A 22,049-nucleotide genomic window follows, 5' to 3' on the forward strand; every position below is an offset into this window, starting at 1 on the left:
GTGGTTCCAGCTACTTGGAAGGCTGAGGTGGAAGGATCTCCTGAGCCCAGCAGGTTGAGGCTGCGGTGGCTGTGAGCATGCCACTGTACTCCAGTCTGGGCGACAGTGAGACTCCAACTCAAATAAATAAATAAATAAATATTTTTTTTTCTGGATATTGTAAACATTTTTATGACTTTTACAACTTAAAACATAGTTTTTTCTAATTTAGTAGCACAAATTTAAAATAGTTAACACTTTAAAAAATTTGCTAAGATCTTTTGTGTTTTAATTATGAAGAGAAGTTGAATTTATGAAAGGGTGAAGTGAATATTATTTTTAAATGCTAAGTCAACATCAAGGTCCTAGAATTATTCCCCCTTAAATTATGATGTACTTTAAAATACATATATTTTATGTAAAACTATACATTTTTAAACAGATGTTGCTGGATTTTGTATGCTCATATGTTATTTATAAGTCTTGACCTTTGAGGGAGAGAAGGATGAGACAGACATTGATATTGAACTGGTGGGCATGTATACAGATTCCACAGGTATAATAAGAGGTGTGTATATTCATGAAGGGGCTGCACATGTGTAGTAAGCAAAGTCATGTTAACATAACTCCCATGTTCACTAATACTTAACACTTTTAACATTTGTTATTTCTGGTCAGATTAACTGATGTACTTTCTTTAGGGTGACAACAATATTTAGGAAGGAACTTGATAGGTCTCTTAATTATATTGCCAATTTTAGGCAGTAATTATTTTTTTTAGTTCAAGAAACATTTATCACCTATAGTATAATAGCTTTTGAGCACCTACTAAATGCAAAGTACTGTTTCCTGTCTGCTGCAGGCCACCCTCATCTGTCTTGGCAACTTCTCTACGCCTGTGCCCCCTGCCCCATCCCCACGTGGCTCAGTGGAGTCAGAGTCTCATTCTGTCACCCAGGCTACGGTGCAGTGTCACAGCCACCACAGCCTCGACCTGCTGGGTTCAGGCGATTCTTTCGCTTTTGCCTTCCAAGTAGCTGGAACAACAGGTGTGCATCACCACATCTAGCTAATTTTTTTATTTATTGTAGAGATGAGGTCTTGCCCAGGCTGATCTCAAACCCATAGGCTCAGGCAGTCATCTTGTCTCTGCCTCCCAAAGTGCTGGGAGTATAGGTGTGAGTCACTGTGCTCAGCTCAAGATGTTTTAAACACTGCACGTGTTAACTTATTTGATCCTTACAACAACTCTAATGTTCCATCACTACCACTACTGCTAATAATAATAGCTTGTTAATATTTGTATTCTAGCTTGTATAACATTGTTTACTTACCATCTCCACTTAGATGACAATAGACAACCAAGACTTAACATGAACTCCTGATTATTTCCCTTTAAATATTTTTCTCTACCAGCAATTGTCCCTAGCTTAATTCATGGCAGCTCCATCCTTTCAGGGGCTCAGACCCAAAACTTTGGGCTCACCCTCAGTTCCTCTCATTTTTTTCATACCCACATCCAATTTTTCAATAAATCTAATGAGCTCTGTCTTCAAGATATATTCAGAATTCTACTACTCAACACCTCCATGACTACCACCCTCATCCAAACCACCACCAACTGGGACTGAAATAGTTACTGTAGCTTTCTGGCTTCCACTCTTGTCTTTCTCTAGGCTATTTTTCACTCTATGACCAATGTGCTCTTTTATTTTATTTTTTTTTTAATTTTTGAGTTGGAGTCTCACTCTGTCTCCCAGACTGGAGTGCAGTGGCACACTCCCGGCCACTGCAGCCTCAACCTTCTGGGCTCCAGCGATCCTTCTGCCTCAGCCTTCCAAGTAGCCGGAACTACAGGCACACACTACCACGCCCGGCTAATTTTTTGATTTATTGTAGAGATGAGGTCTCACCAAGTTGTCCAGGTGAGTCTTGAACATGGGCTTAGGCAATCCACTCGCCTCAGCCTCCCAAAGTGCTGGGATTACAGGCTGAGCCATCGAGCCCAGCTGCAGTGTGCTCTCTTATAAAAACATTAGTCAAATCTCTTTCCTTCCTCAGTCAGAACCCTCAAATAGTTCCCATGTTCCTAGAGAACATTTTAGTTCTTCTGCGATCTATAATGCCCTCAGTGATTTGGGCATCGCCCTCCTCAACCCAGTCTTCTCCTGATCTTTTCCCCTCATTCTGTAGCTAACTACACCTGTCTCCCAGTTATTTTTCAAACTTGCTATTCGCACTCCAACCATAAAGCCTTGTTTTTACTTATTGATCTCTCTGTTTGGGATACTCTTCCCACAGAGATAATTCACATAACTCACTCTCTCAGGTTGCACTCACTTCCTTGAGCTCTTTACACAAATATTCACATTCTCATTGAGACCTCAACTGGCCGCACATGCTCATGCACACACACACACATACACACACTCTCACGCTTTTTTTTTTTTTTGAGGAGTCTCACTCTGTCACCTAGGCTGGAGGGCAGTGGCATGCTTCCGGCCACCATAGCCTCGACCTCCTGGGCTCAGGCGATCCTTCCACCCCGGCCTTAAAGTTGCTGGCACTACAGGCACACACCACCATGTCCGGCTAATTTTTTTATTTATTGTAGTGATGGGGGTATCACCAAGTTGCCCAGGCTGGTCTCAAACCCATGGGCTCAGGCAGTCCTCTCACCTAGACCTCCTAAAGTGCTGGGATTATAGGCGTGTGCCACAATGCCCGACCTTTCTCACACTTCTTATTTCCCTTCCCTTTTTGTTCTTCTTAGTCTGGTCACTCTTTAGCATATTTTACATATTTGTTGGATGTGAGCACAGATGTTTTTGGTTATGTGCTCACTGCTGTCCTCAGAGAAAGGATAGTACCTAGCATTGAGTAGGTGCTCAGTATGTGTTTATTTTATTTTATTTTTTGAGTTGGAGTCTCACTCTGTTGCCCAGACTGAAGTGCAGTGGCTGCTCCTGGCCACCGCAGCCTCGACCTGCTGGGCTCCGGCGATCCTTCCGCCTCAGCCTTCCAAGTAGCTGGAACTACAGGTGCGCGCTACCACACCCAGCTAATTTTTTTTGATTTATTGTAGAGATGAGATCTTGCCAAGTTGCCCAGGCGGGTCTCGAACCCACGGGCTCAGGCAGTCCACTCACCTCAGCCTCCCAAAGGCGCGGGATTATAGGTTGAGCCACCGAGCCCGGCTCAGTATGTGTTTAATGAGCAGATTTATAACTGCTTTATGGATGATGACCCTGAAGCAAGCTGACTTGCTGACATCCACACAGCCAGCAGATGGCTCCAGAGTTCGTGCTCTTCACCTATCACACATTCAGTATACAGCTTGATATTTATGTAGAATTAAAATTAAAGAAAACATGTTCTTAATTTTCTCACTTTTTGGAGAAATAAATATGCCGGTTTTTAAGTGGGTAAGTTTTAAATGGTATAAAAACCTTGTCCTGGTTTTATTTGGATTGACAGGTGATTCATCCTAAAAGTGATGAACAGAGATGCAGACTTCAGGAAGCTTGCAAAGATATTCTCCTTTTCAAAAATCTTGATCAGGTAACATTCATTTTTAAAGTATTTTTGTTATAATGGTCTTTTTTAGTTTTTTTCCTGTTTGTCACTTAAACAATTTTTAGCATCTAGCTATGGTTGTATGAAGTATCAATTTTAAATTTATCTTACTCACAAATGCTTTCATTGTGTTGACCACTGTAACCCAGACATGACCTTTCAGATGCCTTTTGGCACAGCAGTTCTCCTTTATCCACAGTTTCACTTTCCATGTTGTCTGTAGTCAACCATGGCCCAAAAATATTAAATGAAGTATTCCAGAAGTAAACAATTTCTAGGTTTTCAGTGACGTGCCATTCTAAATATTGTGATAAAATCTTGTCCCATCTCACTGTGTCCCACCCAGGACGTGAATCACCACTTTGTCCAACATATCCATGCTGTATATGCTGCCCATCTGTTAGTCACTTAGTAATCATGTAGCAGTACTTGTGTTCAAGTAACCTTTATTTTACTTAATTATGGCCCCAAAGCACAAGAGAAGCAATGCAGACAATTCAGATATGCCAAAGAAAAGCCATAAAATGGCCGGACTTGGTGGCTTACACCTGTAATCCCAGCACTTTGGGAGGCTGAGGTGAGAGGATTGCTTGAACCCTCATGGGTTCGAGACCAGCCTGGGCAACTTGATGAGACCTCATTTCTACAATAAATAAATAAATAAAAATTAGCTGGGCATGGTGGCACATGCCTGTAGTTCCAGCTACTTGCGAGGCCGACGCGGAAGGTTCGCCTGAGCCCCACAGGTCAATGCTGAGGTGGCTGTGAGCATGCCACTGCTCTCCAACCTGGGTGACAGAATGAGACTCCAACTCAAAAAAAAAGGAAAAGGAAAACCATAAAATTCTTCCTTTAAGTGAATCTATTCCTGAAATGGTGAAGAAGGAAAAGAAATTCATGCTAATTTTGCTGTTGCACCTCAAACTGCAAAAGTCATGACCACAGTGTATGATAAGTGCTTGGTTAAGATGGAAAAGACATTAAATTTGTGGGTGGAAGGCATCAACAGATGTGTTTTGATTGACAGCAATTGGGTTAGGTTTCAGGCATCCACTAGGGGTCTTGGAACGTGTGCCCCAGGGACAAGGGGGACACTACCTTACTTTTCTGGGCTATTTTGGCACTTCCTCCAAGATAATACTGGTAATTTGAGGACCATGCAATTTGATCACGTTGCAAGGAAATGCTTAGGTTTACATAACGCTGGCTTAGTTTAGATGGTCTGAGTTTATGCTGAAAATAGATTGATTTCTCTGAAAATGCTGATATTGAGTTCCTTCATCTGTAGCAGTTAACCCAGTAAAGTAAGCAGTTACAAAGGTATGGGGCACCTCTTGTAACTGCTTCTCAGTGAAGACTTCAGATGTGGAACACTTCTTATGGATAGTGTGTTTCTCTAGGGCTTAGCATAGGACCTGTGGTCTAACCTATCTTCCCTCTCTTGGTGGTGCAAATACCAAAGTTGCAAAAAAAGTATATACATTTTTAAAAAAGAAAACACTGTATTAAAATTGTAATATTCACTATATACCTATAACAGAAGATGAATACAAATCATGTTTGACTTCTGCATTTACACATTGGTACCATAATTCAATTCAGCTTCAAAAAGTAATATATAGATAACAGTGCTTTAAATGTATATACATTTTTTTGGCACCCCGATAGAGAACAAAGGCTACATCCCGAGGATAAATATACTAGTATATTCAGGCTGCTATTTACCAAAATCCCATAAACTGGGTGGCTTATAAACAACAGGAATTTCTCACAGTTTTGGAGTCTGAGAAGTCTAAGATCAAGGTATCAGCAAATTTGGTGTCTGGTGAGGGAGTCCACATAGATGGCGTCTTATCTCTGGGTGCTCATATGATGGAAGGAGAGAAAGAACTCTCTTTCATGAGGGCCCTGATCCCACTCATGATCTAATCTATTCCCCAAAACCTTTCCTCCTAATACCATCACATTGGGAGTCAGGTTTCGACATATGAATTTTGGGCTGACAAACGGTTTATAGCAATAGAGAATCTTTAGATTTCCTATTTCTCCTCTATTTTGAAAGCCACAGACTAAAATCACATGAATGACTGAGGTACTGGGCCTTTTGAGAAAATGCAAAATGTGCAGCGACAGGAAGGTTGGGATTACATTTCCGTTACTACCCACTTCCATCAAAAGCAGACTTCTGAAGACATTTCCACATCCCTCACTGAGAATCTAGCTGGTCAGACATGAGTTCATGGTGCATCAGTCAAGGGAATCAACCAAACCTGCTGTCTGTAAACGAGTCTGGTAGCTGTGTGGTTTACAGAAATAGCTGGAACTTTACTCAGAGCTTGTTAGTATGAGATTGAATAAAACAAGGATCATGAGCTCAAGGAAAGACTGGTTGTAAGAAACACTTGTTTGTGCTAGCTGTTTTCCCTGGAAGACCTCTCCATGTAAATGGAAGGGAAACTTCCTTCTTTATCAACTGTGAATAATGCCTCTTGTAAATTGTATACCATCAGAGTTGTGGTAAGGGAAATTTATATGTCAATCTAATATTCAGAGTTTTCTTATTACTAAAGAATACTGTTTTACATTTTAGTGTTGAAAAATTATGACTAAGGCCAGGCACTGTGGCTCACACTTGTAATCCTAGCACTTTGAGAGGTTGGAGCAAGAGGATCACTTGATACCCACATAGTCTCAGCTACTTGGGCAACTGAGGCGGGAGGATGACTGGAACCCAGGAATTTAAGACCAGTCTGGGCCACATAGTGAGACCCCCATCTCTACAAAGTTTGTGGGCCCAGAAGTTCAAGACTGCAGTGAGCCATGACCATGTCACTGCACTCCAGCCTGGGTGACAGTAAGACCCTGACAAAAAAAGACAAGAAAAATAATGACTGAATTTTCAGACTCAATTATATTTTTTCTAAAATTTTATACTGAAGTTATTCAAACATACAGCAAAGTTTAAAGAATTTTATAGGAACATGTATATAATGATTGTCTTGATGCTAACATTAATATTTTACTGTGCTGGCTGGGCACGGTGGCTCAGCCTGTAATCCTAGCACTTTGGGAGGCCGAGGTGAGAGGATTGCCTGAGCCTGGGGGTTCAAGACCAGCCTGGGCAACTTGGTGAAACCTCGTCTCTGCAATAAATCACAAAAATTAGCCAGCCATGGTGATGTGCCTTAGTTCCAGCTACTTGGAAATCTGAGGCGGAATGATCGCCTAAGCCCAGCAGGTCGAGGCTGCGGTGGCCATGAGTGCACCACTGTACCTCCAGCCTGGGTGGCAGAGTGAGACTCTAATTTAAAAAAAAATTTTTTGTTTTACTATGCTTGCTCTATCATATACTATCTGCACATGCCTCAGCAAAAGGGGTCAGCAAACTTTTTCCTAAGTGGCCAAATAGTGTTTCTGTCACAACTATGCAACTCTGCCTTTGTAGCAGGAAAGCAGCCATAGACAACACATATGGTGTGACTGTGTTTCAGGAAATCGATATTTATAAAAACAGGTGGCAGTTTACTGGCCTCTGCTTTAACCCATCTTATTTTAAGGGGTGCATTTCAGAATAAATTGCAGATATCAACATACTTTCCCCCTCGATACTTTGACATGCATATCATTCACTGGAGTTCAATGCTTGTTTATAGTTTATTTTGTTTTTGTTTTAGTTAGAGTTTCGCTCTGACACCTAGGCTGGACTACAGTGGCACAGTCACGGCTCACCACAATCTTTTTATTTTTATTTTTTGAGTTGGAGTCTCACTCTGTTGCCCAGGCTGGAGTGCTTTGGCATGCTTACCCCAGCGTCGATCTACTGGGCTCCGGCAATCCTTCCACCTCAGCCTTTCAAGTAGCTAGAACTACAGCTACTTGAGGCAACTAATTTTTATTTATTGTAGAGATGAGGTCTCACCAAGTTGCCCGGGCTGGTCTCAAACCCATGGGCTAACGCAATCTACTCTCCTTGACCTTCCAAAATGCTTGGATTGAAGGCTGAGCCACCAAGCCCGGCCCACAATCTTGAACTCCTGGGCTCAAGTGAGCCACCTGCCTCAGCTTCTCAGTAGGTAGTACTACAGGTACACAACTGGCTAAGTTTTTGATTTGATTTGATTTGATTTTTTTGTAGCGATGAGGTCTCACTATGTTGCCCAGGCTGATCTTCAACTCCTGGGCTCAAACATTCCTCTTGCCTCAGCCTCCCAAAGTGCTGATTATAGGTGTGAGCCACCACACCTAGCCTGTACAAATCTTAAGTGTGCATTAATGAGGTTTTTTTTGTTTGTTTTTTGTTTTGTTTTGTTTTTGAGTTAGAGTCTCACTCTTTGTTGCCCAGGCTGGAGTGCAGTGGCACGCTAATGGCCACCGCAGCCTCAACCTGCTGGGTTCAGGCGATCCTTCTGCCTCAGTCTTCCAAATAGCTAGAACTACAGACACACCCCACCATGCCTGGCTAATTTTTGTGATTTATTGTGGAAACGAGATCCCACCAAGTTGCCCAGGCTGGCCTTGAACCCCTGTGCTCAGGCAATCCTCTCGCCTCGGCATCCCAAAGTTCTGTGATTACATGCTGAGCCACAGTGCCCGACCAAGCTGAGGTTTGACAAATGCATAACTTTAGGTATCCCAAACTTCTATCAAGATATAGAACATTGCTACCACCCCAAAACCACACCACTTATGCCTCTTCATGATCAATTCTTACCCCTCTCCCCTCAGAGGCAGATACTGTTTTGGTTTATTTTATAATAGATTCGTTTTGACTGTTCTAGAGTTTTCCATAAATGAAATTGTATTGTATGTATGCTTGTGTGAGGTCTCGTTCTCTCAGCACAATGTTTTTGAGGTTCAGGCATGTTGTTACATGTATCAGTAGTTTGTTCCTTTTTTATTTTTTATTTTGAACCAACTGTAGACTAACAAAAAGGTTGCAAAAGTAGTAGAGAGTTAATAAATACCTCTTATTCAGCTTTCCCCAATATATATATTTGTGTGTGTGTGTGTGTGATGTATTGTAGAAATTCGGTCTTGCCAAGTTGCCCAGGCTGGTCTCAAACCCCTAAGGTCAGTCAATCTTCTTGCCTCTGCCTCCCAAAGTGCTGGGATTATAGGTATGAGCTATCATGCCCAGCTTCCCCAATATTAACATCTTACTTAACCATAGTACAGTTATCAAAGCCAATAAATTATTAGTTATAATACTATACATTAAACTATAAACTTTACTGCAGTTTCATCGCATTCCAGTTATTTTTCTCACTAGTGTCTTTTTGCTGTTTGAGGATCCAGTCTAGGATTCCACACTGTACTTAGTTGTTATTTCTTCTTAGTCTCCCCCGATCTGTGGCAGTTTTCATTCCTTCTTGTCTCTCATAGTCTCAACACTTTGAAGAGTACTAGTTAGTTTTCTATAGAATGTCCCTGAATTAGAATATCAGATGTTTCCTCGTGATTTTGGAATATGATTATACATTTTTGGCCAGATTACCATAGAAATTATATCAAGGAGTTCATGATGTCAGTATGTCTTACTGCCAGTGATAATACTATAATATTAATAAACCCAAGAAATTTAACATTAGTTTAATAATATCACCCAGTTTCCCCAGGAAGGTTCTATATAGCTTTTTGTTTTGTTTTTCAACCCTGAATCACATACATTAAGTCCTCACTTAACATTCTGAGTCAAATATGGTGAGTCCTCACTTAATGTCATTGATAGACTTGGCAATCAACATTAAGCAAAATGACGTATAATGAAACCAGTTTTTTTTTCGCATCAGTGTTTAGAAAAATGATGTTATTTGAAGACATATTATACATCGTTTTGCTTCGTCAGTTTCCAAAAACCTATTGACCATGTTAAATGAGTACTTTGTGCCAGGCACAGTGGTTCACATCTGTAATCCCAGCACTTTGGGAGGCAGAGGTGAGAAGATTGCCTGAGTCCATGAGTTCAAGACCAGCCTAGGCGACTTGGTGAGACCTCATCTCTACAGTAAATCAAAAAATTAGGGCAACCCCTTCGGGTCCCAACCCACTGTGGGAGGTTTTCTGTCCTCTCAATAAATCCTGCTTTCTTTAAAAAAAAATTAGCTGGACATGGTGACACACACCTGTAATTCCAGCTACTTGGAAGACTGAAGCAGAGGGATCACCTAAACCCAGCAGGTCAGGGTGGTGGTGGCCATGAGTGTGCCACTGCACTCCAGCTTGGATGACAGAGTGAGACTTCTACTAAAAAATAATTAATTAATAAAATTTTTTAAAGTGAGGACTTCGTGTTTTTCATTTGGTTGTCGTACTGTTATTTTAATCTCTCCTAACCTAGAATGCTCCCCTTTGCCTCATCTTATTTATATATCATGCATTTTTGAAGAGTACAGGCTAAAAGAAGAAAAGTTATTCAAAAACAAAGAACTTCTAACAGACAGCCCACAGGCCAGGTACAGATGTGTGAGTGTTTAGTCAGTGTTGTATGTGAAAATTTGAATTTATTTCCTATATTTAAATAGGAGATTTCTGTCAACACTGAGCTCACATTCCACATAAATGTGGCTAGCATGTGAGTAGCAAGCTATCCCTTTTAGTATTTGTCAACTTGTACAATATTCAATATATTTAGAACTAAAGATGCTTTTTAGTGATACTTATCTTAGATGGCATAGTCACCCTGATGGAACAGTAAATCACATGGAATTATACAGCAATAAAATTATTCCCTTTCCAGTTTCACAGCCTACACTCCTCCAGAGAATGAAATTGGTATTCTTTTTTTTTTTTTTTTTTTTTTGAGTCAGAGTCTCACTCTGTCACCCAGGCTGGAGTGCAGTGGCAAGCTCACAGCCATCGCAGCCTTGACCTGCTGGGCTCAGGTGATCCTTCTGCCTCAGCCTTCCAAGTAGCTGGAACCACAGGCACTTGCCACCATGCCCAGCTAATTTTTTGATTTATTGTAGAGATGAGGTCTCACCAAGTTGCCCGGGCTTATCTCAAATCCATGGACTCAGGCAGTCCTCTCACCTCAGCCTCCCAAAGTGCTGGGATTATAGTTGTGAGCCACCGAGCCTGGCATTTTTTTTTAACTGTAGAGACGAGGTCTCATCAAGTTACGCAGGCTGTAGGACCCCTAGACTCAGGCAGTCCTCTTGCTTCTGCCTCCCAAAGTGCTGGGATTACAGGCATGAGCCACTAGACCCAGCCTATAATTCAGTAGTATTGCTTTCTCTCACAATTCCTTGCATTCTTCCTTTCCAACTTGGGCCTGGTAGAATGACACCCACAGAGAAGGGTGGCGAGAAGAAGAAAGGCTGTTCTGCCATCAGCAAGGTGGTGACCCGAAAATATACCATCAACATTCACAAGCACATCCATGTAGTGTTCTTCAGGAAGCATGCCTGGGCACTTGGAGTGATCCAAAAATTTGCCATGAAGGAAATCGGGACTCCAGATGTGTGCATTGACAACAGGCTCAACAAAGCTGACTGGGCCAAAAGAATAAAGAATGTCCTGTACCATACTTGTGTGTGGTTGTCCAGAAAACATAACAAGCTTTATACTTTGGTTACCTATGTACCTATTACCACTTTCTTTTCTTTTCTTTTTTTTTTTTGAGTTGGAGTCTCACTCTGTCACACAGACTGGAGTGCAGTGGCCGCTCCTGGCCACCGCAGCCTCGACCTGCTGGGCTCCAGTGATCCTTCCACCTCAGCCTTCCAAGTAGCCGGAATTACGGGCATGTGCTACCACGCCCGGCTGATTTTTTGATTTATTGTAGAGATGAGATCTTGTTGCCCAGGCAGGTCTCGAACCCTCAGTCTCAGGCAATCCATTCACCTCGGCCTCCCAAAGGCGCGGGATTACAGGCTGAGCCACCACGCCCGGCCTCTTTTCTTTTCTTTTTTTTGAGTTGGAATCTCACCCTATTACCCAGGCTGGAATACAGTAGCACGTACGGTCATTGCAGCCTCAACCTGCTGGGCTCAGGTGATCCTTCCACCTCAGCCTTCCAAATAACTGGAACTACAGGCATATGCCACCACGCCCGGCTAATTTTTTGATTTATTGTAGAGATGAAATTTCACCGAGTTGCCCAAGCTGGTCTTGAACCTGTGGGCTCAAGCAATCCTCTCACCTTGGCCTCCCAAAGTGTGGGATTATAGGCATGAGCCACCATTCCCAGCCCTATTACCACTTTCAAAAATCTGCAGTCAATGTGGATGAGAACTAATAACTGATCGTCAAGTACATTAAAGTTATAAAACTTCAAAAATAAAGACTTTAATAGTATTATTCTCTTTTCATGATACTTATTAGCATAGTTATATTCTAGTTATGGCAGATATATTGGTAAGTAAGTAATTATATGTGTTGTAAATAAATTAAGCAATATTAGCTTAGATCCCATTTATTGAATACCTGTTATTTAGTAAATATTCTTGTTAGATTTTTCTTCTTTGGTTATACAAATTGATAAGCTAGAAACTTTTTTTTTTTTTGGAGTTGGAGTCTCACTCTATTGCCCAGACTGGAGTGCAGTGACCGCTTCTGGCCACCATAGCCTTGACCTGCTGGGCTCCAGTGATCCTTCTGCCTCAGCCTTCCAAGTAGCTGGAACTACGGGCACACGCTACCATGCCCGGCTAAATTTTTGATTTATTGTAGAGATGAGGTCTCGCCAAGTTGCCCAAGCAGGTCTCAAACACGTGGGCTCAGGCAATCCACTCACCTCAACCTCCCAAAGCACGGGATTATAGGCTGAGCCACCGAGCCCGGCTTAAGCTAGAAACTTTATTACACTCTTTTTACATATGAAGAAATTGAAGCTCAGCAAGGCTGAATGATGTATTTGGCTAGTCAGAGGTAGCTTTACAAGATAATGTCCAAGGCCATCACAGCCCATTAGATTCGATGATCTGTTAAGGTCACCACCTATAAGAAGGTAGCAGCACATGACTTTACACATGACATGGTAGAGCCATTCATGTCAGTGTTGCTGGGAGAACATGGACCAGGATTTAGATAACCTATTTTTGTGTAAATTGTGGTAAGATTTCTCAAAACAATATTGCTTCAGAAAACTTGGCAGTTTAGCTGTCTGCTGAAGTACATGAAGGTGCAAAGCTGAAATAGTCCCAGGAAAGCTTTTGTTTCAGACAACCATTAGGTTTCTGCTTGAATGTGATGAACAGTCTCGTGGGGAAACTTAAATTATATAGTTACAAACTGAGATAAGCATGATCATTATTTTTTTTCCAGCTAATAAAAACCATCTTTTTTCATCTGTGTACCCTACAGGAACAGCTTTCTCAAGTTCTTGATGCCATGTTTGAAAGGATAGTTAAAGTTGACGAGCATGTCATTGACCAAGGAGATGATGGAGACAACTTTTATGTCATAGAACGGTAGGAGATAGAACTTTGCAATTGTGTGACTACATTTAATCAGATTCATAATCCAGGGCAGATGCTTTATCTTATGCTGTATTCAGCCCAGAGAGGCTTAGGGTCAAGTGAACAAGCGTCCCAAACCCTTGTAAAGATCCACATTATGCTCCTCTGTACCTACTGTTGTCCTGAGTCCTCAGCACAACCCATATTTGGAGAGCCACCATCTACAATAGAACATCTCCTTTATAGTCAGATGAGGAGGTCAAGACATGCTTTATAAACATGTTATTTGCCAGTGTTCAAGTGAACTGATTCCCTGAAAAATAGCCATGGTACTAAATTGTCATTTGGATCTTTGAATTCTAGCCTCATTTTACATAAGAATACTGCCCTTCCCTCCATCCCCCTGGCCCCCTTTGGCTCTGTTCTATGTATAAGAAATATTGGGAAAAATGAAATATTCAGGTTTGATGTCCTGGCTCTACTGTGTTCTAACCTCTTGAGCTGTTTAGTATCCTCTTTGGCAGGAAGATTGGGGGGGTGTCCTTCTGATTCTTCTCAGTCCAGAAAGAAACACCCTCACCAGAGTGAAAGATCAATAAGATGTTGCTTCACCCAATATGTTCCATTCCTTTTTTTAAAAAATTTTCTTTTGAAGTAATTTCAGGGTTATAGAAAAGATTATAAAACAGTCCAAAAAGCTCTCATAACCACAGGTTCCCCAGGTTAATGTTTTACTACCTTTGCTTTATCAAGTTGTTTGAGAGTAAGTTTCAGATATAATGCCCCTTCATCACTGAATACCTCAGTGTGTATTTCCTAAACATAGTGACATTCTCTTACTTAAGCACAGAACAATTATAAAAATCACAAGTTAACATTTATACAATACTACATCTAATGTACAGACCTTAGTCAGATTTTTCCAATTCTTCCCTTGATTGTTTAGTCTCCATCAAGTCACTGTACTAGATTCATTTGGTCCTCTTTCTTGTTGAGCCTTTGCGCATTTAGGTTATTGAACAGAAGATGCTTTCACTTTCTGGGTAAGCTTTGGATCTTTGATACTTGTGACAAAGTAGTACAGTTAAAAGAAATGTTTTATTTATTTATTTATAGATTAGAAAGTATAGTTTATTTGAGAGAGAGAGAGAGAGAGAAGATTCACCTCCCCAAGGTGGGGGGCGGGACACAGCCAGTAAGCATGGCAACAACCATAGCTCAAAGAGCACGTGGTGGCCACACCAGAGTCTAGCCAGGCAATGGCCAGAAATGTTTTATTTAAAGAGTAAAGAGCCCGGGCTCAGTGGCTCAGCTGTAATCCCAGCACTTTGGGAGGCCGAGGCGAGAAGATTGCCTGAGTCCAGGGATTTGAGAGCAGACTGGACAACTTGGCAAGACCTCGTCTCAACAATAAATCAAAAAATTAGCCAGGCATGGTGGCACATGTCTATAGTTCCAGCTACTTGGAAGGCTAAGGCAGAAGGATTGCCAGAGCCCAGCGGGTCAATGCTGGGGTGGCTGTGAGTGTACCACTGCATTCCAGCCTGGGTGACGAAGCAAGACTCCAACTCAAAAAAGAAAAAAAAAAAGAGTAAAGATGATACAAGTAATATCTTTTCAGGAAAAAGACTTTGTCTCTTCATCTTTTATGCTAATACTTCCTATACAGAACATCTACAAGTAATGACAGAATAATTTTTTTTAAGTTGTTACTACCTCCAGCAGCCGTCTTTCCCTGTTGCCCTGCTATATCCTTCCCCTATAAGACAGAGGTCCCAATAGGCACCTGTGGTTTTGGAAATAAGCATCTGCTTGCAGGTGTCCACAAATTAAAGCTTGAAATGTGTATCTACAAAGGGACTGGTTTTGTTCCATATGTAAATGAAAGAGGTTATCCTTTGTACAGTGGTGATCAACAAGTAGGAAAGACTGTTAAGTAAAAGGGTACAGTTCCTGACCTCAAAAAGCTCATTGTTTAGTTTGAGAGAGAGGCCCCTGGATAGAAATTACATAAGGCGGTCACAATAATAACAAAAACATAGCCATTATTTACAGGGGCACCTGAATGGGAAAGGTTAAAAGAGGCTCTCTGTTGTGCTGCTGCATGAAATGATTTGTGTCATTCCCAAAGTTAAGTAGCTAGTGTCTCCTGGAGGCGAGACTAAAAACACTTCAGTGTATTTGCTCTGAATTCCTTGTTTCCTGTTCAAGGCCATATTGCTTTTGCCTTATCTACCAGGCCTAGTACAGATCAGCCCTCCTACTAAATGGTAAGCTCCCCTGAAACAGGGTTGGTGGAATGTAACTTGAATGTTTGGCTTTATTCGCTACCTTTCTTTTAATATATGATACTTAGTGGTTTTATAAGACAAGTAAAGTTTCTTTAGTTGGAATCTCACTCTGTCATCCAGGTTGGAATGCAGTGGCATGCTCAGGGCCACCGCAGCCTCGACCTGCTGGACTCAGGTGATCCTTCCACCAGCCTTCCAAGTAAACTTGGACTATAGGTTTGTGCCATCATGCCTGGCTAATTTTTTGATGTATTGTAGAGACAAGGTCTCACCAAGTTGCCCAGGCTGGTCTCGAACCTGTGGGTTCAGGCAGCCCTCTTGCCTCTGACTCCCAAAGTGCTGGGATTACAGGTGTGAGCCACCACACCCAGCATGAAGGTTCTTTATAGGAAATGTAGAATTAAAAAAATTGAAATGGGATAGAAAGTAATTTAGCCATATCCCATTACCAGAGTGTATCCTTTCATTATTTTTTCCCTCTCACCCAAAATTTGTTCAGATGTCAAGATGGTTGACACTATATATATACTAAAAAGTTAGGAAAAGGTTTATTATTTACACAGTGAGACTATTTGGAGAAAACAAGGGCAGACTCCAAAGCAGATCCAAAAGTGACTTGAGGCCTGCTCAGTGGCTCACTCCTATAATTCCAGCACTATGGGAGGCCAAAGCAGGAGGAGGATTGCTTGAGCCCAGGAGTTCAAGACTAGCCCGGGCAACATAGCAAGACCTATCTCTACAAAAAAATTAAAAATACCAGCTGTCCATGGTGACATGTGCCTGAAATCTAATTTGGGAGGCTGAGGAGGGAGGATTGCTTGAGCTCAGGAATGTGAGGCTGCAGTGAGCCATGATCATGCCACAGTACTGCAGCCAGGTGGATTTAAAAAAGAAAACAAAACATGAATAAAAATGACGTCAGGCAGCAGGAAATGGTGATTGGCTTGGGATTTTATGGTGGTTAGAAGGTAGGACTAGGTGAGAGTATTCTTACACGTGGGTTGGCATTCATGTTGTCTGAACTCTCCATCAGTACCAAAGGAGGGGAGCACCCATGCTTTCAGCTTTCCTATATGTGTGGCAGAAGAGGAAGGGTGAGTGGAGTGATAGGATTTGAAAGCTGTCAACAATCAAGTAGAAAAAATTGAGATGACTCTGTATTATATTTACTTTTTTTTAAGGATTTGGATGTTTATTTTATTATATTATATTATTTTATTTTTTTGAGTCAGAGTCTCATTCTGTTGCCCAGACTGGAGTGCAGTGGCACAGTCACAGCTCACTGCAACTTCAAACTCCTGGGCTCAAGCATTCCTCCTTACACCAGCCTCCCGAGTAGCAGGTAGAGTGTAGTGGCATAATCACGGCTCACTGTGGCTTCCAACTCCTGGGCTTATATAGTCCTCCTGCATCAGCCTCCTGAGTAGCTGGGACTACAGGTGCACACCACCACACCTGGCCAATTTTTAAATTTTTTGAGTAGAGATGGAGTCTCACTATGTTCAGGCTAGTCTCAAACCTCTGGCTTCAAAGGATCCTTCCATCTCGGCCTTCCAAAGTGCTGGGATTACAGATGTGTGCCACAGCAACTGCTTAAATTTATTTTAAGCATGTTGTATTGGAATGTTATCCTTCTTTTCTTCCTTCCTTCCTTCCTTCCTTCCTTCCTTCCTTTCCTTCCCTTCCTTTTCCTTCCCCTTCCCTTCCCTTGCTTTCCCCACTTCCCTTCCCTTCCTTTCTTTTTTTGAGTCGGAGGTCTCACTCTGTTGCCCAGGCTGGAGTGCAGTGGCACGATCATGGCTCACCGTAGCCTCAACCTCCTGGGCTCAGGTGATTCTTCTGTCTCAGCCTCCTGAGTAGGTGGAAATACAAATGCGTGCCACCATGACCAGCTAATTTTTTTTTTTTTTTTGTAGAGACAACGTCTCACTATGCTGCTCAGGCTAGACTTCAACTCCTGACTCAAGAGATTCTCCCACCTTGGCCTCCCAAAGTGCTGGGATTATAGGCATGAGCCATTGTGCCCAGCCCTTTTCTTTCTGACAGATTCTTGCTTTGTCACCCAGGCTAGAGTACAGTAGCATGATTACAGCTCACCATATCCTCCAACTCCCAGACTCAAGTGATCCTCCTGCCTCAGCCTCCCAAGAGACTACAGGTGTACACCAGGCTAAATTTTTTTTCTTTTCTTTTCTTTTTTGGTAGGACAAGTCCTAATTATTGCCCAGGCTGATCTTGAATTCCTAGCCTAAAATGATCCTCCCCCCTCGGCCTCCCAAAGTGTGGAGATTACAGGCATAAGCCACAATGTCCAGCCCTGTTACTATTTTTCTTTTTTTCTTTTTTTTTTTGAGTTGGAGTCTCACTTTATCGCCCAGGTTGGAGTGTAGTGGCACACTCACGGCTACCGCAGCCTCAACTTGCTGGGCTCAGGCGATCCTTCTACCTCAGCCTTCCAAGTAGCTGGCACTACAGGCATGCACCAACATGCCCAGCTAATTTTTTTGCTTTATTGTAGAGACGAGGTCTCACCACGTTGCCCAGGCTGGTCTCGAGCCCATGGGCTCAGGCAGCCCTCTTGCCTCTGCCTCCCAAAGTGCTGGGATTACAGGCATGAGCCACTGCACCTGACTTGCTAACACCATTCTTAATGGTGAAAGATTTTTTCCTCCTTAAGCTTAAGAATAAGATACCATTTCTACTTAATATGGTACTGGAGGTTCTATCCAATGCAACAAAGCAAAGAAAAGGAAGGAAAGGAAGGAGGCAGGGAAAGAAGCAAGGAAGAAAATGTGACATATACAAAATGGAATACTATTCAACCATAAAAAAAGAATGATGTTATGTCATTTGCAACAACATGGATGAAACTGGAGGTGATTATGTTAAGTGAAATAAACCAGGCATAGTAAGACAATTATACCATATCGTGTGGGTGCAAAAAAAACTTGACCGCAGAGACACAGAGGATAGAATCATAGATTCCAAAGACTGGGAAGGGTAGGTAGGTGGGAGGGGGATATAAAGAAAATGGGTTACGAGTTACAAATATAGAGTTAGAGAGAAGAAGTAAGTTCTAATGTTTTATTGCAGAATAGGATGACTATACTTAGCAGCAATACTTTGTATATTTCAAAGTAACTAGAAGAGAAGTCTTGAAATGATACCAATACATAGAAATGGCAAATAGTCAAGGTAATGGATACACCAAATACCCTGACTTGATAATTACATAGTCTTTGCATATAGTAAACACTCGCATGTACCTCAAAAATATGTAAAATATTACATATCAATGAACAAAAAAAAGTTGAATTAAAAATAGGAAAAAAAAGAATGAAGGAAGTGCATCAGGCATTCCTTTCAGACTAGAAAGGAAGAAGTTTGTTTCAGGTGATATGATTCTCCATGTAGAAAATACCAAGAATGTTACAAAAAAGCTTCTTGGGCTGGGCTCAGTGGCTTAGCCTGTAATCCCAGCACTTTGGTAGGCTGAGGCAAGTGGATTGCCTGAACTTGCAGGTTTGAGACCAGCCCCGGCAACTTGGCAAGACCTCGTCTCTACCATAAATAAAAAATTAGCCAGGCATAGTAATGTGCTCCTGTAGTTCTGGCTACTTGGAAGACTGAGGTGAAAGGATCACCTGAGCCCAGCAAGTCAACACTGGGGTGGCCATGAGCATGCCACTGCACTCCAGCCTGGGCGACGGAGTGAGACGCCAACTCAAAAAAATTAAAAAATAATAAATAAATAAATAAATAAAAACTGCTTGAACTAATAAGTGAGTTTAGCAAGGTCATAGTCAAAATACAAAAATCTGTTGTATTTTTGTATACTAGCAAAATTCCATTGGAAATCTCCATAACAATATCTTATGTCCTATTTAACTCTCATTTAACTAATGAGGCCAGGCATGGTGGCTCACACCTATAATCCTAGCACTTTGGGAGGCCGAGGTGAGAAGAGTGCCTGTGCCCACAGGTTTGAGACCAGCCTGGGCAACTTGGTGAGACCTCATCTCTACAAAAATTAGCCAGACGTGGTGACGCATGCCTGTAGTTCCAGTTACTTGGAAGACTGAGGTGGAAGGATCACCCGAACCCAGCAGGTCGAGGCTGCGGTGGCTGTGAGCGTGCCACTGCACTCCAGCCTGGGTGACAGAGTAAGACTCCAACTTGGAAAAAAAAAAAAAAAGTAACTAATGAAATTATTTCTTGTCATTCTTCCAGGGGAACCTATGACATTTTAGTAACAAAAGATAATCAAACCCGCTCTGTCGGTCAGTATGACAACCGTGGCAGTTTTGGAGAACTAGCTCTGATGTACAACACCCCAAGAGCTGCTACCATTGTCGCCACCTCAGAAGGATCCCTTTGGGGACTGGTGAGTGAGATAAATGGTTACCCTTGCAAGACACAGTATTAATTCCTCTTACTTCTGGGTCTCTGTCCTTGGGCTGTTGATTCACACTATATTTTACAACAAGCTATCTGAAACACGTTGTATAGGTCTTATACAACTGCATTTTTCCATTTCTTTAAAATGATTTGTCAACTAACTGTTCGCTCCAAGTTTCGAAGACAATACTGGATCTTGTGATCTTATAGTAGTATAAATTATTACATTTTCTATTTTGGGTTTTTTTTGGTTGTTGTTTGTTTTTTTTAAATCGGAGTCTCACTCATTCACCCAGGCTGGAGTGCAGTGGCACGCTCATGGACACCACAGCCTTGACCTGGTAGGCTCAGGCTATCCTTCTGCTTCAGCCTTCCAAGTAGCTGTAACTATAAGCGTGTGCCACCGAGCCCAGCTATTTTTTTGATTGATTGTAGAGACAAGGTCTCACCATGTTGCCAGACTGGTCTGAAACCCGTTGACTCAGTCAATCGTCCTCAGCCTCCTAAAGTGCTGGGATTATAGACATGAGCCACTACGCCCGGCAAATTTTCTATTTTTTCTTTTTTCTTCTTTTTTTTATCAGACTAGTGGAGAGAGAGGAGATAATTCTCCATAGAAGACGCAGCCTAGTAGCCAGGTGTGGTGACACATGCCTGTAATCCAAGCTATTTAGAAGGCTGAGATGGGAGGATCGCTTGAGCCCAGGAGTTCGAGGCTGCAGTGAGCCATGAGCATACCACTACACTCCAGCCTAGGTGACAGAATTAAAAAAAAAAAAAGAAGCAATCTAGAAAAACAGATGTCACTGAAAGATCTGCCAACAGTTTTTTCTGTTTCTAGATGTCCCAGGACCAACTTTTCTCTATGTTCAGCCATTCGCTTATTCATTGGTTCATGCCAATATCCAATAGACTTAGTTCTCTAGAAAGGCTGATGGCCATATTCTGAAAAAGATAATTTTTTCAGAATGTCTGAGACATAACACTACTGTGATCCCTATTTTCTGTTATACATGAGACACTTTGTGCATTAGTGCCAACTACTGGTTCAGGAATAGCCCTATTCTTTGCCAGTCTTCTCTCTCAAAACTAAAAAAAAAAAAAATTGTGGACATAATATAACAGACAAACATAGGAAGACCCTGAAAGCTGGAAAGAAGACTACCTAAGGATCTTGAGACTTGAAGAAAGACATGACAGTGAGTTCCTGGGTTTCTTTGTTGCTTTCTATATCCCAGGTGGGGTGCTAGAAGAACCTGCAACCCAGATATGCCAGCTGGTACATACAAAAACAGCCCTAAGAAAAACCTGCTACCTCTAAAGGACTAGGGAAAGGACGGCATAGCAGAACCAAAAACCTTTTTTGTTTGTTTGTTTTTTGAGTCAGGGTCTCACTCTGTGGCCCAGTGGAGTGCAGTGGCACAATCATGGCTACCACAACCTGGACCTGCTGGGCTCGGCACTCCTTCCATCTCAGCCTTCCAAGTAGCTAGAACCACAGGTGTGTAGCACCATGCCTGCTTAATTGTTTTGATTTATTGTAGGGTCTAGCCATGTTGCCCTGCCAGGGTAGTGTCAGATGGTCCCAGAGGGGAGCTGAGCACACACACACAAAATCACTACATCATATCCAAAATGTATAGGATGTAATTGAAAAACACTTGTCATACCAACAAAAAGGAAATTCTCCACTTAAATGAGAAAAGACAGTCAACACCAAGATGACACCGATGTTAGAATTAACCAACAAAAATTTTAAGGCAACCATCATAGAAATACTTCAACAAGCAATTATGAATATACTTGAAATAAAAAAATAGTCTCCTTGGATAAATAGAAGATAGAACAGATAGCCAAATGGAACTGGAAAAGAAAGTAACCCAAATAAAAGCTCATTGAATGGGCTCACCAGAATGAATATGATCGAGGAAAGAACCTTTGGAGATAGATCAATAAATATCATTCAATCTGCTCAAGAGAATATATAGACTGAAATGAAATGAACAGAGCTTATGGGACAGTAACAAAAGATATAGCATTTGTATCATCAGAATTGCAGAAGAGAAAGAGTGTGGAACAACAAAATTATTTTAAGATATAATGACTCAAAATTTCTTAAATTTTGGTTAAAGATATTAACATACAGGTTCAGAAAGCTGGACAAACACCAAACGGGATAAACCCAAAGAAATGCATTCCAAGACTCATCATAATTAAACTTTGAAAACTAAAGACAGAATAAATTCTGAAAGCAACTAGAGAGAAACAATACATTACCTAAAGAGAAACAATAGTTTGAATGACAGGGGATTTCTTGTCTATGGAAGCCCAAAATGGCACAGCATGTTTCAAGTGTTGAAAGGAAAAAACTGTCAATCAGAATTCCATACCTAGTGAAGATGTCCTT

General features: G+C 41.6%; 1 protein-coding gene across 6 annotated transcripts in view; it reads left to right on the forward strand.

The window, feature by feature from the left end:
• Positions 1–22,049, forward strand: part of PRKAR2A (protein kinase cAMP-dependent type II regulatory subunit alpha) — a 139,069-nt gene that overhangs the window by 53,063 nt on the left and 63,957 nt on the right. For 5 of the 6 annotated variants that reach the window (XM_008068165.2, XM_008068166.2, XM_008068167.2 and 2 more), the window contains exons 4-6: positions 3,457–3,540; positions 12,859–12,965; positions 19,475–19,628. In XM_008068165.2, coding sequence (XP_008066356.1) covers positions 3,457–3,540; positions 12,859–12,965; positions 19,475–19,628 — 345 coding nt within the window. The remainder of the gene's footprint in view (positions 1–3,456; positions 3,541–12,858; positions 12,966–19,474; positions 19,629–22,049) is intronic. The other variant, XM_021717614.1, reaches the window with a different exon arrangement.

This window comes from Carlito syrichta, unplaced genomic scaffold (assembly GCF_000164805.1).
Source record: "Carlito syrichta isolate Samal-C Ts95f unplaced genomic scaffold, Tarsius_syrichta-2.0.1 Scaffold309885, whole genome shotgun sequence".
NCBI lineage: Eukaryota > Metazoa > Chordata > Mammalia > Primates > Tarsiidae > Carlito > Carlito syrichta.